At 59.1% G+C, this 16,664-nt stretch overlaps 1 protein-coding gene across 5 annotated transcripts in view; it reads right to left on the bottom strand.

The window, feature by feature from the left end:
* Positions 1-16,664, bottom strand: part of AGAP3 (ArfGAP with GTPase domain, ankyrin repeat and PH domain 3) — a 56,233-nt gene extending 39,569 nt beyond the window's left edge. Inside the window, exon 1 of one of the 5 annotated variants that reach the window (XM_084897697.1) lies at positions 16,135-16,664. In XM_084897697.1, coding sequence (XP_084753823.1) covers positions 16,135-16,432 — 298 coding nt within the window. In that variant the 5' untranslated portion in view covers positions 16,433-16,664. The remainder of the gene's footprint in view (positions 1-16,134) is intronic. The other 4 variants (XM_084897698.1, XM_084897693.1, XM_084897699.1 and 1 more) reach the window with 4 other exon arrangements.

The raw sequence follows: 16,664 nt of genomic DNA, 5'->3' as shown, positions 1-16,664 counted from the left end.
GGCCACTCAGTGTAACTTCCGGATGCACTGGGAAACCAAAAAATGTGAGAGTGGCTTTACTGAGAGATTGGGGGATCTCGCAGTTGTCTCAGCATCACTGACGGCAGGCAGGGCGGAGGTGGCACGCCTAGACCTCGCCTCCAGCCACTGCAGCACCGGGTGGAGGGGCATCACCACATCCACAGCAGCCTCGGCGGCCGGAGCACTGGCTGCTGAGAAACAGCGCGGTGATGGGCCTGCTCCTTCCTGACCCCCTCTGACTGGGAAACGCAGAAAGGTGATGTAAGACACGCGGGCTCACTGAGGAAACCTGGGGATGGGGATGAGCTCCTGCTGCTGTCATGTTCTCAGGTTTCATACTGGTCCTGGTATGCAGAAGGAGACTGGTTCTTAGGAAATAATACAGGTGCTGACTGTGACCACCAGCAAAAGGGGTGTGTGTGTGTGTGTGTGTAAGAGAGAGGGAGAGAGAGAGACGGAGAGAGAGAGAACACAAACGGGATAAATATGTTAACAAATTCCAAGGTCATTTTTTAAAATAAAACCTGGAGGGGAAACCTGTCGGTCTTTTCCTCTATAAAATCTGGGATTCCTGTCTGGCTTAAAAGGAGCACTCTTTTCTGAAGATGACACAATATTCTTCAAATTTCCTCCTGAACTTTTTTCTCTTTTTCGTGGTACCATAGTGCATGCCAGCTCAGAACACGGGCACTGAGGCCAGACTCACTGGGTTCAGCTCCTGCCTCTGCCGAGACTAGCAAGCAGCCGCGGACCTCTCCGTACCCTAGACCTCGCCTCCGCCACTTCCTCGTCTGAAAACGGGACCGCGTGTCCCCTCAGGGAGCGACGTGTAGGGTCACAGGGCCCGGCACGTAAGGGGCACCAACAGGAAGACCCTCTTTCACTGCCGTTCTCACAGGGGTTCCTGCTCCGCCCCCACCCCAGCTCAGAGCCTGCACCTCCCTGTCGCCCGCAGAGCTGTCCATCGGTGTGCGTTTGCAGCACACACATCAAGGACGAGCTGTGAGGGGCACGCTGGAAAGGCCTAGTGACACACTGTGCCCGCAGCTTCCACAGGAAGTCAGGACTCCAGGAGAGCTGCCTCGGCCGCCCCACAGCACAGCGCAGCCCAGCCCGCCGCCCGGTCACTGCGCGGGCACCAGACCTGGTCCCGGCGGCGGGCAGGCCCTTCCGGGAAACATGCTGTTCTCCGGCGTGCACCCAGCCCCAGCCCCAGGCCTCCTGCGCGGAGGGAGGGCCGCCTGCAGCAAGTATCAGCTTCACTGTGGACCACGTTTGGGGGCACCCTGGCAGGGAACGGCTATGCAGCTGAGGCAGCCTGGCTGTTCCACTGCCCCGATGGGAATTAGGGAGGGCCTCCCGTACCCCACCTACTGCTCCCTCTGCCCGGGCCACACCAGTCCACCCTCACTTTCCAACAGAGGACTGGGGTGGCCGGGCCCCTCGCTCCCGAGGGCGGATCTTCTACCACCAGGAGGAAAGCTCAGAGTCTCACATCACCACACTCCGGGACAGCCCCTTGGAGGTCTGTGTGAAGCTGTTTGGACTGGGGTCAGGGTCTCCATATCTGCCACTGGTGCCCCACCCCACAGAGAGGGCACCGCCCGGAGCAACGGCTTCTCCCCCAGTGGGCAGGCTCAGGGGCCTCGCACCCGCGTCCGCCCGCAGGCCCACCCCAATAGCGGGGCAGCTCACAACTGCCTCCGGCCAGTACCTGGCCACCTGGCACCTGCCACGGCCCCCTCGCTGGGCACCGGCAGAGGGAAGCCCGCTTCGGACAGGTAGCATTTTCACAGCCTGAGCCGGCTGGCCGGGCAGGAGCCTGAGCCAGAAAGCGGGACACCCGTGTGCTCAGAGCTGGCCAGCCTGGCTCCGCTCTGACCTCGAGGCGGAACGGGAACTCGAGGGCGGACAGAGGCCCGGACGCCGCCTGGCTCTCCTGCCAGCACTGGGCCCGGGCCAGGGAGCCGGCCTGTCCCAGGGACTCGAGCGGGAGGCCCCTCTCCAGCTCCTGCCAGAGGGACACAGGCTCACAGACAGCATCTGTCCTCGCCCCAACGGTGCTGCCGGCCACGGGCACCTGCGCAGGAGCCCTGGCAGGGACCCAGACTCCTCTCAGACCCCAGCCCCACCCGCCCCGCTCCTAAGGGCCAGCGGGGCCCCGGGACCCGGGCAGGGAAGCTGCGGAGTGACCTCCGTACCCAGCGGGCTCCCGGCTGGCTCAGAGCAGAGCTCCTTGGCCATGGTCGGGCGTTGCCTGCAGGCTGGTGCTGGGCCGGGCTCAGAGGCTAAGGGGGAGCGAAGCGGACAGCAGCTCCTGACGAACGCCAGCCGGAAAGAACACCGTCCGCTCCAGGCCCCGAGGTGCCAGCGCAGGAAGGCTGGGGCAGGCGGGCACCCCCCAGGCCGGGTCCTTGAACCAGAAAGGGGGGCACTGGAGCTGGACAAGCCAGGTTTAGACACACTCACAGGGGAGGCAGGAACACACCCTGGGGGGCCCGGGGAGGAGACACGCGGGCCCGAGGGCCACACCACGGGGATGGGGACAGGAGGGGACGAGGGAGCCTGTGAACACGGGTCCAGGATGCAGTGCGAGGCCGTGGGGACCGGCAGCTCTGGTCGGCCGGAGGCTCAGACCGCCCACCAGGCGTCTCCGAGGGCACACTGAAGCCAGCACGGCCAACTCCAGGAATACTTCTGCGGCCCAGCCAATACAGCGGTATGTGAGAAACGTTTTATTTTTTTATTTTATTTTATTTTTAATATATTTTATTGATTTTTGTATAGAGAGGAAGGGAGAGAGATAGAATGTTAGAAACATCGATGAGAGAGAGTCATCAATCAGCCGCCTCCTGCACACCCCCTACTTGGGATATGCCCGCAACCAAGGTACATGCCCTTGACCGGAATCGAACCCGGGGCCCTTCAGTTCCCAAGCCGACGCTCTATCCATTGAGCCAAACTGGTCCCGGCGTGAGAAACGTTTTAATAAAAATTTCGTGACTTGCCCTAGCCCTAACCCCGTAGTCGGCAAACCACGGCTCGAGAGCCACATGCGGCTCTTTGGCCCCTTGAGTGTGGCTCTTCCACAAAATACCACAGCCTGGGCGAGTCTATTTTGAAGAAGTGGTGTTAGAAGAAGTTTAAGTTTTAAAAATTTGGCTCTCAAGCCCTAACCAGTTTGGCTCAGTGGACAGAGTGTTGGCCTATGGACTCAAGGGTCCTAGGTTTGATTCCGGTCAAGGGCATGTACCTTGGTTGTGAGCACATCCCAAGTGGGGAGAGTGCAGGATGCAGCTGATGGATGTTTCTCTCATCAATATTTCTAACTATCCCTCTCCCTTCCTCTCTGTAAAAAATCAATAAAATATATTTTTTTAATAAATAAAAAAAAATAAAAATAAAAATTTGGCTCTCAAAAGAAAGTTCCGCTGAAACCGGTTTGGCTCAGTGGATAGAGCGTCGGCCTGCGGACTGAAGGGTCCCAGGTTCAATTCCGGTCAAGGGCATGTGCCTTGGTTGCGGGCACATCCCCGGTAGGGGGTGTGCAAGAGGCAGCTGGTCGATGTTTCTAACTCTCTCTCCCTCCCTTCCTCTCTGTAAAAAATCAATAAAATATATATTTTTAATTTTGTGACTTACTTTTTACAACGTCCTGTTATAGATCATATCAATAACGAACTACAGCCTTCGCTAATGACCGATTCCTGTCACCATGCTGCATGCATTTCCCTTCCGATCAGGCGCCCCATTTCTCCCCACGGACCCCGGCAGCGGGTGTTTTAGCCACGTCATCAGTCTTGGACTGACGTGTTTGGTGTGCGCAACAGGAAATACTTCACTTTCAGAGAACAAGAAAAATGGGTTTACTTGCGTATTAATTTGTGCAGTTAGTCAGTGTCTGGTAAGTTAATGTTCAAGAAAAAAGATTGACTTTTATTAAAATGTTCTATTATTTCATGTTAACGATGACTCATTTATTTCAGCCCTTTGTACTCGGCATGTCTCCATCGAAATAAACCTACGTTTCTATGAAAATTGGAGCTTTGTTTTCTGGCGGCCACAGAAACCTAAGGCTTGTGGATCTGGCCCGTCAGCCTTTGCGTTTGACACGCTTGTTCCAGGGCCTCCCTGGCTCCGCAGGAGCACACGCCGAGCCGAATGCCGCTGACTGAGGCCTCCCCCAGGCTCACGGCCAACCCGGGAGAAAGCTCCTCGGACACAGGCAGGAGCCCACCTTCCGGGGCAAGGTCCTCACCTTCGGCGGAAGGTTCAGTGCTTGGGAAGTCTGCATTTTCCCTAAAAACAAGACACCTGCCAAAACTGGTTTGGCTCGGTGGTAGAGCGTCGGTCTGCGGACTGAAGGGTCCCAGGTTCGATTCCGGTCAAGGGCATGTACATTGGTTGCGGGCACGTCCCCAGTAGGGGGTATGCAAGAGGCAGCTGGTCGATGTTTCTCTCTCATTGACGTTTCTGGCTCTCTATCCCTCTCTCCTCCTCTCTGTAAAAAATCAATAAAATATATATATAAAAAAAAAAAAAAACAACAAGACACCTGCCCTCAGCCCCACCACCACCACGCTCCCCCTCCACAGCGCTCTCGCGCGCGCGCGCTCTCTCTCTCTCTCTCTCTCTCTCTCTCTCTCTCTCTCTCTCTCTCGGTTCCTCTCCTAATGACAAAAGTCATAAAACCTCCAACACTGGCCGCTGGAGAAGCAGAAGACAGACCCCGCCTTGCGGGCTCGTCCTGGCCGGGGACGCTGCGGACAGGAGCAGGCAGGCTGAGGGCCGGGCAGCACCGGCCGGCAGGCAGCAGCCGCTACCACAGACGCTTCCAGAAGGAAGGTGGACGAGAACGTGACTCAGTCACCATGTCCCGTTATACATGATATGAATAACAGCTGCCACCTTCGCTCACGACTGACTCCCATCACCGTGCTGCAGTCATTTCCCTTACGCACCTTCCTCTCCGCTGACACCGGCAGCAAATATTTTAGCAGCCGATGGCCACGTCATCAGTCTTGGGCTGCCTCGTTTGGTGAGTGCAACAGGAAATACTTCACTTTCAGAGAACAAGAAAAATAGGTTTATTTGTGTTACGCTTATTAATTGGTGCTGTTATCAGTGTCTGGTAAGTTAATGTTCAAGAAAAAAACATTAATTTTTATTATTCCATTATTTCATGCTAACGATGACTCATTTATTTCAGCCCTTTGCACTCGACATGTCTCTATGGAAATGAACCTATGTTCCTATGAAAATGGAAGCTTTTGTTTTTTGGGGCCACAGAAACCTAAAGCTTGCTGATCGGGCCAGTCAGCCTTTGAGTTGGACAGGCTGGCACTGAAGGCAGAGCCTGCCTGCCAGGCCATCCTCCGGCTCCCTGCGGCTCCCTGGACAAAGGTGACACGGGGGTTGGCAAAGGGACCGGCACTCGCACTCGGGGATGCTCCTGCGTGGCCAGGCCCACAGCGCCCTCATCCCCAGGCAGGAGGTGGGGCGAAGGCCTGGTCTCAGTGCTGGGCAGGCTGAGACCAAGGCGGCCAGCGGGGCTGCGGGCTTCGGGCTGCCTTCTGTGCCGTCTCCCAAGGGTCTGTGCCTGTTCACAAGCCTCCTGCTATTTTATGAACACATGGAGGCCCGGTGCCCGGCGTTCATGCACTTGCCGGGGGAGGGCCCCTCAGCCCAGCCTGCACCCTCTCGCAGTCCAGGGCCCTCTGGGGACGCTGGCAGGCGGACATCCCCCCGCGGTCCTTGGCGGGAGAGGCTCCTGCCACCACCCTGTGCTCGTCAGCCATGAGCCCGGCCGCTGGCTGCGCAGCGCTCCCCTGTGGGAGCACACTGACCACCAGGGGGCAGCTCCTGCACTGAGTGTCTGCCCCCTGGTGGTCAGTGTGCGTCAGAACGACTGGTCATTCCACTGTTCAGTCTATTTGCATATTAGCCTTTTATTATATAGGAATAAGTTAGCATAAACTAAGGACAAAACACAGCAAACAATAACAAACAAACAAAAAATGTACACACTAATTCTGTATGATGTTGCAGAAGTGAAGGGAACCAGGTTTGCTGAAGTAATTGTGGTGATAGAAATGCATTAGCCTCAGAAGCTACTGAGGTGGTTCATTCTATCCTATTCCAGTGTAACTGCCAACTACTGCTAATAATGATTCTAAGCATTGTGCCAATGTGTTTGTTTGATTTTTGGCACGGTGTGGTAATAGGACAGCATCACAAAAGTTGGGGGTTGAGAAAATTAGCCTAAAATAATAAGTGCATGTATTGGAAATCTTATTACAAATAAAACACAGCTCTGTCCTAAAAAAAAAAAAAAAAAAAAAAATTGCAAAAACAGCCCTGCCTAAAATGCCAGGATGGGGTGAGGGGAACATTGTGGCATTTGCTGGTGACATGCAGCACCGAAGGTCCCGGCTGAGGGGAAGGTGGCTTCCAGCCCACCTCTTCTCTGGAAGGAGGTCATCAGGATGCAAAGCACCTGGGGCCGCTCTGGGCCTCGCTGCTACAGAGACCAGAGCCGGCCGCTCCCACCCTCTCCGGCCTGCGTGGCATCTGGGCTGTGAGTTCAGCACCTGCTCCCTAGTGTCCACACCGCACTAGCCAGCACTCCCTGAGCCGCGTGCAGAGCTGACTCGCAGAACGCCGGCCAGTCCCTGCGTTAGCCACAGTCTGTCTCCCCAGGCTCGGGGCTGGCCCAGCCCAGCAGCGGCCGGAAGGAGCTGAGGGAGGTGTCAGGGCCTTTCCCTACCGCCTTCCTCCCCTCGCCTGCTTCAGGGCTGTCCTCCAGCGGGGAGAGGAGAGGGGACATGAGTAAGGCAGCAGCGGCCACACGGATGAAACTGCCAAACTGAAGAGACACGAGTCAGCCACACCAAGGCCTGTGGCTAACCCACCGTAACCAAGACACTGACCGCGGGGGCCCACGACACAGGCCCGACACGCACTCTCCATCTTCTTGCAGGAGCGGGGCAAAAGGTATAAACTGTGGTTCCCAAACTTGGAGCACGGGAACCCTCTGGCCGACCCTTCACAGCAGGAGTTATACACGGAGTGGCCAGATTATTATGATCTCTGAACGCTTAATAATCTGGCCACTCAGTGTATATATATATTAGAGGCCCGGTGCATGAATTCGTGCATGTGTGGTCTGGCCAGCCTGGACAGGGAGAGGGTACATGGGTGGTAGGCTGGCCTGCCTGCTGGCCAAACTCCTGGTGGAGGAGACAATTTGCATATTAGCCTTTTATTATAAAGGATATACACTGAATGGCCAGATTATTATGTGTTCAGAGATCATAACCTGGCCACTCAGTGTCTTTCCAGGTTTTAGGAAAATCCACAGTGACAAAAAGCTTTGGTGAATTCAGTCGCCGTTTCCCATGGATCTGCCTGCACTCGATCACCATGGCCTTACGTTTGTTGAATGACTGAATGAAAATAGTACCAGCACACTGGGATATGTAATTGTTTTAAAATTTTAAACACTTTAGAAAGGTGACTCCTCCTGTGTTCACTGTTTTAAACAACCGGTTAAGACGAGAGCCGTCTTCCGGTATCACAGCCGCCGGTCACGTGTGGCTCCTGAGCACGGAGAAGCGGCCTGCCCCCGGGAGAGGGGCTGCGATGTGAAACCGGAACGGAATTTGAACACTTCCATAGGAACAAAAGAGTGAAACGCCTCATCAGAAATGTTTACACTGATTACATGTGGAAATGGTAGTAGATCAGATATGGGTTAAGTAAAATACAGTATTAAAATCAATTTCACCATTTCTACTTTTTAAATATGGCCACCTGAACATTTAAATTTCCACGTGACTCTTAGGGTGGGGCAGAAGTAGGTTTGTGAGTACACACGTAGGTTTATATCTGTGAGTACACAAAACACGGTTTATTCCTGTATCATTATTTGTTAATTATTGTGTTATTTTCCATGTGAACAAGGTAAACCTACGTTTGCCCGCCCTGTGGGTGCTGAGTCGGAGGAAACACTGTAACTGACAGGCACGTCATCAAATGAAGGCAATCCCGGGCCGTGTGCCCGCCACGCCATCAGCGGAACCGCAGCAAATCCCCACGTGGCACCCTTGCCCGGGGCCAGCAGAGCTCTGCCAACCACCCCCACGCTCTGCCCTCGGGCTGTGGCTCGGGGTCAGGAAGCACCTTGGGGAGCATGCTCACGGGCGGCCTCACTCAGGGCTCGGCGGGCCCATGGGAGCACCCTGGAGGCTGGCGCTGGTCTAAGAGCTCCACTGTGTTCACTCACTTCATCCTCTCGCCTACACCGTGACACGCGAGCTTGTTCACCTCACAGTAGCAACAAGGGAGCCAAGGCACAGAGAGGTTAAGAACTCACCCAAGGTCACACAGCTACCAAGTGGTGGGCCTGGGGTTCAAATCGAGTCAGCCTAGCACCAGCACCAACACCGCCACCTGCTCAGGCTGACAGGACCGGTGCCCAGGCCCGTTCCACCGCAGCACCCGACGTGGAACAGTCCGGAACATCACCAGGCCGAGGGGCTCGGGGTGACCAGACGTCACACTTCACCGCTCTTCACGAAGGCTTTGGGGCCTCCGTCAGAGATGATTTAACAAAACGAAATCTTCAGGGCCCCTCCCGGGAGAGCCCGGGCGGAGGAGGGGCTGGGAGCGCACCAGGGGCAGACAGGAGCCCGGTGCACACTGACACGCACACTCCAGGCTGTGACGGGCTCGCATCCCGCTCCAGAGCTCGGGCTCCGGGTCTGCAAGCACCGAAACATCAAATTTAACCAGAGAGAAGCTGCTGTAGGCAGCAGGCGCACCAACGTGGCAAAGAGGGGTGCTGCCTGGAAAGAAATGAAAATCCAGTCGCCAGGCAGAGCCAGCAGAGGCATCTCCTGGGACCAAGCGGCGGGGGGGGGGGGGGGGGGGGGAGGGGGGGGTGGCCCCCTCTGACAGGGCGCATACCTCCAGCAAAAAAGAAACATACACCGGAGAAAAATCTAAGAGACTAAATTATATTGCACACAACAACAGAAAAAGAGGAACAAACAAAAACCAAAATGAATAAAGAACATAAACAGAATTAAACAAAATGCAAGTGACCAAAAACAGTGGTGAAAATCACTTTGTCCTCTTTTTAACCGATCCGGTGCAGCAGGGGTCCGGGGAGGGGGGCCAGCTCCTGGAGCGTGCGCACGGGTCTCCGTGTCCTCCTCCTCCGGAGCCGGAGCCGGTCAGAGGAAAGAGCCGGCCGGTGCGGGAAGGTCTCCGCCAGGGCTGACCCCGACACAGGCCCCGCGCAGTCATTACCCGGCGAGCACTCGTGGGGCGCCTGCTCTGGGCCGGGCTCTGCCTTGAGCCCCTCGCCCCTCGGCACACCCCTCAGGTGGGTTTCGTAATTACCCCCATCTCACAGCGGAGACTGAGGCAGAGACCATCTCTCCACACAGGGCCCTTCCAGTGCCGGCTCTGAGGTACCCCCGGCCCGCCCGCCACAGAAGCCAGAACACTGGGTGACTGTGGCTCGCCCCCTGGACCGGCGGGGCAGGGCCAGGGAGCCAAGACCGAGCCAGGGCAGACGCTCCCGTCAGGGTCACGGCAAGCTGCACAGAGGCCACCAGGACGCTGCTCCAAGAGGACCCGCCCGAGATACCACGGTGGGCACACGCCTGCCCAGTCAGCGGCACCACAGACAGGGAGGAGCCCAGGACCCTGCTCCCAGTTAGGGAGCTGCCAAGGGGAGGACGGGCCCCGGGGCCTTTCGGGAACCTGTGACTCCGGCCGAGCTTTCCACAAACCCACCCCCCTTCGCAGCGCAACACCAACAGCCTCCATCGACCCCAGAGCAGCTGAGAGCAGGGGCTGGTGGCGGGAGGGAGCAGGTCGCACAGTCACCGCAGGTACCCCGGGGGAGAGGACACACACATTTCTTCTCTTCCCACACATCCGAATTCGTTACAACAAGAAGTCACTCTTGTCACAATGTTTAAACAGTAGGAAGTGTTTCTCGGTCAAGCACCTACTGTGCGGGCTATCCACACCCAGGTGCTCACAGAGGGAGAGGCAGCTCGGAGAACCACCCTCCGGCTGGGACAGCATCAGAAGAGAGCCCTCGCCGGTTTGGCTGGGTGGTTTGGCTCAGTGGATAGAGCGTCGGCCTGCGGACTGACGGGTCCCAGGTTTGATTCCGGTCAAGAGCACATGCCCGATGGGGTTTCTGGCTCGATCCCCATTAGTGGCGTGCAGGGGGCATCCGATCAATGACTGGTCCCGTCTCATCATTGATGTTTCTATCTCTCTCTTTCCCTCTCCCTTCCTCTCTGAAATAAATAAAAATACATTAAAAGAAAAAAAAAGATATCAGAAGACAGGTACAGCAAGAAAGAACTACATCGCCCTTAGGTTATAGTCTCAATGTTTCCAAAAGTTAAATTCAGGTCAAAAGCATCCTGAGAGGCACCCCACCAGGGCTGACCAGGGTCTGGCACGGCCCCCCAAAAGCTCACTGGTCCTTCCCTGAAGGGCAAAGGAAAACCCGGTGACACCCTGGTCCTGCCGCTCCTGTGTGGCCCCGGGGAGTTCCCGTCTAAGTCCTAGGCTGTCTCATTTGCAAATGGGGACCATACCCGCACACCCCACAAGAGCCTGTGGGAAAAGGAGCAGGGACCGCAATGCTGCAGAGGCTCATGGCACTCTCCGGCAGGCGGGCGGGCGGGCGGGAGAATGCCAATGGGTGCGTTCTGCACAGAGCCAAGTCTCCGACCTCCAGGCAGGTCCCAGGCCCGGCCCTTCCCCACGGCCACAGCCTCGTGTCAGCCCCACGTCCCAGCGGCCTGCCCCGTGCCCCGCCTGCCCGCTGGGAGGCAGCGAGGGTGGGGAGGAATCAACCCTGCCAATCTGATGTCGAGTTACCTGCATGTTAAAAAGAGCGTGAGGACGAGCAGAGGGTGCAGGCGGGTGTTTGGGAGCCTCTTGGGGCGCCGTCCGCCTCCCAGGTCTCAGCTCACCGAGCCGCCCCGCTTTCCTAGAAGGGCTTCTCTGCTTCCCCCTCCGTGGTCCTGAGGCTCACAGGGCAAAAGCACCGAGCGGACACCGAGAGCCCACCCATCCGCTTCTACCCCGCTCCGGGTCCCCTCTGCCCGCCCGGGCCCCCCCCCTCCGCCACCTGGCCCCCCTCCGCCGCCCGCCCGGCACCTGGGCCAAGCACGCCCTCCAGCGCACCCGCCTGCCAAGCCCCTCTCCTGCAGGACTAAGCATCACCTCCCACGGTCCCGGGAACGTGGCCGAGAGTAAATGGATAACACAGGGTAGAGACGAGCCCCCCGGACGTCATGCCCAGCCTGACCCTGCGTGGCGGCCACACGATGCTTTTACCTCCCGGCTGCCTCTGAAGCCTGTTCCTTCTCGGACCACTAGCCTGGCACCCACATTTGGTTAAGGTTAAGGGAATAGTGAAGTGAATGGTAGGCCCTGGCCTGGGGCACTTGGAGCAAGGGCTGTCCTATCTGCGCGCAGTCTCCCAGCGGCGGTGAATGAGGACTGATGGGGAGGGGTCCTCCAGCTGCCCGAGGTCAGGCTGGGGCGGTCTTACCCTCCCTCTCCCGGAACCTGAAGGAAAAGGGTCTGGAGAGGTCCTCCCCAGTACCTAACTTTTTAAAAATTTGGGTTTAGCCAAAACCGCTTTAGTTCAGAGGATAGAGCATCGGCCTGCGGACTGAAGGGTCCCAGGTTTGATTCCGGTCAGGGGCATGTACCGTGGTTGTGGGCACATCCCGAGTAGGGGGTGTGCAGGAGGCAGCTGATCGATGTTTCTCTCTCATCGACGTTTCTAACTCTCCCTCTCTCTTCCTCTCTGTAAAAAAATCAATAAAATATATATTTTTAAAAAATCAATAAAATAATATTTTAAAAAGATCTGGGCTCATTCCTGCCACTTCCAGTCCTTGCGCAGGCTGATCTGTTCACCTCTGGACCCAGAGAGCAGCCGGAGCCCTCCTGCCCTCCTCGGAGCTAGATGCAACTGGGCCACCAGTCGGAGCTAAATAAATGTATCTGGAACAGCGTGGCTCTCCCTGGCCTCTGGCACTCGCTCGGATATCCTCTTTTTCAGAATTCCTAGAACTCTTTTGTGCAAAGTCCTAAATAAGCAACCAGCCACCGCCAGGCACTCATTCCCCAAACCAGCTGATTACCGGAATGACCCGGAAAGTTCCAAAGGCAGATGCATCCCAGACCCCTCAGTGGGAGCCTCAGAAACTGCATGTCAGCAAGTCCCCCAGGCGAGCATCATCGCCAGGCTGGGGGATGCCAGTTACCTCAGGAGATCACAGGGCTGTTGCCAGGATCTAGCCACCGGGCACAGAGACAGGGGACAACCCTAAAGCCGCAGGCAGGCCTGCCAGGAAGAGGGTGGCTGCTGAGCCCCACCGAGCGCCCCCCCAACACATCCGCCCCCGCCTCAGCACCCCCTCTCTCTAGCCTAGACGTGAACCAACAGGAAAACCCTCTTTAGAATGTTACCAAGCCCCAAGTGTACGGAGGAAAGTGCCTGCAAGATTAAGGTGAGGGTGAGAACAAGCCAGCCTGCCTCTGGAATGCCCAACGGAACTTTACTTTAAAAGAAACCCTAGTTGGCCCTAACCAGGTTTGGCTCAGTGGATAGAGTGTCAGCCTGCAGACTGAAGGGTCCAGGGTTCGATTCCAGTCAAGGGCACATGCCTGGGTTGCGGGCTCGATCCCCAGTAAGGGGCATGCAGGAGGCAGCCAATCAATGAATCTCTCTCATCGTTGATGTTTCTATATCTCTTTCTCTCTTCCCTTCCTCTCTGAAATCAATAAAAATTTATTTAAATAAATAAAAATTAAAGAGACCCTAGGAGAGCCCAGCGGGAGTGGCTCAGTGGTTTAGCATCGACCTATGAACCAGGAGGTCATGGTTCCATTGCCAGTCAGGGCACATGCCCGGTTGTGGGCTCCGTCCCCAGTGAGGAGACCAGCCTTCCGTGCAGGAGGCAGCCCATCAATGCTTCTCATCACTGAGGTTTCTATCTCCCTTTCCCAAATCAACAACAACAAGCAAGAAAGAACAAAGACCCTCAGGGAACACGGGGACAGGCACCAGCCACCCCGTGGACAAAGCCCAGGCCCTGCGCACAGCAGTGGCCACGTGGCACACCCTTGGCCAAGGTCCACTCCCAGGCCCTCCCTGGGCCTTCGGCGCCCAAGCCTGTCCGCCCTCCCCCGGCAGACCTGCGGGAGAGGGCACCTCTCCAGACAGCGCTGCCTTCGCAGGCCACCTGCTGGGACCCCAGGGGCTGCTTCTCCCAGCAGCTCATCTGGCTCCTCCTCCCTTGGCCCAGCGTCCTGCGCTCCAGGTGCCCAGGCTGCCCGCCCTGAGCCGAGGCCCGTTCCTCAGCAGCCTTCTTTCTCAGGCAGGAGCCCCACACAAGCCCTGGAGCTCCTATCCCTGTGGGATCAGCTGCGGCCCTGCCTGAGGCTCAGCCTGATCCCCGCTGACCGGCATGGAGTCCTCCCTTCTGAGTCTCTGTCCCACAAGGGAGGTGAGAACAGCTCAGAGGTCAGCACAGGGTCAGCCTTCCCTCCCAGCCCCGCTCCTGGCTACACTTCTCTCATTCCTTAGGACCCCCGGGGGGCCACATCCTCTCTTTCTGTGGCCTTTGGTGGGGAATGGAAATCTTCAAAAACAACCTGCCTCCCCTCAAATCCCGTCCTAAAACCCCACAAAGCTGACCGTTCTTCAGCTCCCCCTGCCCTCACCACGGCGGGTCGGAGAGGGTCAGAGGTGACAGGAAGCAGAGCCAGGACGGCTGGCAAGGTGCCGCCGCACTTCCTCAGTCCCAGAGGGATCCTGACTGCATCTTCCAGGTCACCTTCAGAGCTGGATCAGAAGCCCTCCCTTCAGTGAGTGTTACCGCGGAGTGAGGCGGGGACTTATCGTACACCAGGAGAACGCCACTCCTTCCCACCAAGAGGCTCATCCCTAGTAAACACAGGCTCTGCCTCAAGGCCAGGAGTGTGTTTATGTAACAACCGAAGCCCAGGTCAGCTGGGCCCCTGCACGGCTCCGGCTCCCGCCTGGCTCAGAGCGAGCAGGGGACCGCCCGCCGAGGAGCTGTTCCCCTCCCTCCGCCAAAAAAGAAGGAGGGACACTGCTCTGCAGGATCGCAGCAATATGGTTTGGCAGATGGAGTGAGGAAGGATACAGGGCAGGAATTGGAGGAGTTCTCCGGGTTTTTTTGATGCCTGCCCACAGCAGAAAAGCTGGGGAGATGGAAGTGGGGAAGCAGCGGTGAGGTGGGGAGTAAAAACGGGTTCCAGGAAAGAGTTTGGGGAAGAAGGGGGGAGAGAAAGAGGCGGAGGCCTTGCCAAGAAAGAACAGGGAAGCAGGGATCAGGAGAGCCGAGAGCGGATGTGCGAGGAGCAGCTGGGCCTGGTGACAATGAGCCATCGGCCCAGGATTCACGGGGTAACACGGAGCTCCCAGGCTGGCAGGAACACGGGGTACGTCCAAACCACAGTGGGGAAGTTGGTCACGGGGGGATGTGCCAGCGGTGCCGAGTTTGAGGCTGGGTGAAAACCCGAGTGCGTAAGGCCGTCGTGGCCTCCACATCAGTGATGCCGAGCTGGGGGCGGGTTAATCACTGACCCAGGAAGCGGAGTGAGAGGTGGAAGCGGATTCCTGGCTCCCCCTGCTCCGGGAGGGGTCTGTGACAGATGTCTCCCCTCACCCCTCCGGGGGCTGGTCCCTCCAAGGCTCTTCCCCAAAAGGGATGGGGTGGGATCCTGCAGCTGATGGGGACTTCTCTTACTTCCTCCACAGGACACTGAAGCTGCAGGGGATGATGCTCTCCCTGCCCCACCCCCTTCCGCTCCGGAGGGAAAACTGGTCATCGCCCCACACAATGCCACCTCCAGGTCCCCAGCCACAGCACTGATTCAGGCCATTTACTTGGATCCATGTTAATGAGTTTTTTCCTGTCACCTAATTAGTTCACAATGAACTCAGCCTAGAGAGAGAAGAGGCGAGAGAGGGCTGGGGGGAAGGACAGAAGGCAGTCAGACTGGGGTGTCACCACCAAAGGCCAGGACCCCAGCTCTAAGGGGCCCTTTCCTCCCAAAGGCCCCATGCTCCTTCCCCCGCCTCAGGGAGCTCTGGAAGGGGTGTTCAGAGCAGGAGCCCCCAGAGCCTCACAAAGGGGTGGAAATGGGAGTGAGCCCTGACTGCGAGGCTCCGTAGCGGCCAGGCCCGGTGCACAATTCTGCCGTCAGCAAAGCCCTCGCCCGGCATCGCCACTCAGGCCCAGCCCACCACCTGCTGGTGGGCGTTCCCCTTGGAATGGAACCTGAGGAGGAAGCAGATGGCCCAGGGCGAGGCCATCTGCCCGTTGGGCACCCAAAGGTCACCGTGCCACGGGAGTGCCTGCGGCGGGCGGAGCGGCCCCACCGCGCCGGGGGCGAGGGCCGCCTGCCAGCGGCTCCCACCACCGCTCCTGCCCCGGGAGAGGGGTGCTGGGCGGGGGCAGGGGGTTCAGTCCCTGACACCCGGCGACGCGTCCCTGGAAGTTGGTCAGTGACCCACAGAGGCTCCTGGAACCCCGCGGCGGGTCCGGCGAAGGCGCGATGGACAGGCCGGCGCCTCCCACGCGGTCGCGGCGCCCAAGCCCGAGTCAGACCCGGCCCCGGCCCGGCGGCCTGCGGGAGGGCGCGCCGCAGCGAGCGCCACCCGCCCGCCTGCGGGCCCCGGGCCCGGGAGGCTAACGGCCACCCCGAGCTCCGGTCCCCGCCCCGCCGGCCCCCACTCCCGGGACCTCCACGGCTCCCGGGACCTCCACGGCTCCGAGCGCCCGGTCCCCGGAGAGACACTCTCTTCGAGCCCAGGAGCACTAAACGCGGAAAATGCAGACCCTGGCCCGGGACCGGCCCCAGCCCCAGTGTCCCCAGCGAGACATGGCGAAGCCCGGCCGCCCGCACCGCAGCGCCGCATTCAGCAAGCCGCATGGCCCGGCCCCGGGCGCGCGAGGACCCCCGACGGGAGAGACGGCCGCGCCGGGCCCGCAGAGCCCGGGGGCCCCCGCGCCCGGCCCCGCTCACCCTCGATGGAGATGACGTGCTCCCGGATCTGGTTCTGCAGCGCCAGGTCCTCCATGCGCTCGATCAGGTCGTAGATGGCGTAGATGTTGGGATGCACGGACTCGAAGCGCTGGATCTCGGCCCGGATGGCCGCCGAGTTGGAGAGCGCGAACTGCTGCGGGGGGCCGCCGGCGAGCTGCTGCGAGGGGCCGCCGCCGCCCCCGGAGCCCGGGCCCCCGCCGCCGCCGCCGCCGCCGCCCGGCGCCGCCAGGCTGGGCTGCTGCTGCGGGCTCTGGCCCCCGCCCGCCTGGAAGTTCATGGCTCCGGAGCCGCGGGGCCCGAGGCGGGCCGGGCCGAGGCCGGGGCGGCGCGGCGGCGGCGGCGGGCGGGCGCGCGGGGCAGGCGGGGCCGGGACTGCGGGGCCGGCGGCGCGGGGCTAGTGCATGGGGCCGGGGCCGCGGGCCTGGGCCGGGAGGCGCCGCCGCGCACGCTGGGGCCGCCGCCGGGCGCTTCCCGCCGCCGCGATCCCGCCGCCTCGGAGCTGCCTCCAG

Source organism: Pipistrellus hanaki (assembly GCF_964339955.1).
Source record: "Pipistrellus hanaki genome assembly, chromosome: 10".
NCBI lineage: Eukaryota > Metazoa > Chordata > Mammalia > Chiroptera > Vespertilionidae > Pipistrellus > Pipistrellus hanaki.
Note: the sequence above shows the minus strand (reverse complement) of the source record. Positions and strands in the feature narration are given on the sequence as shown.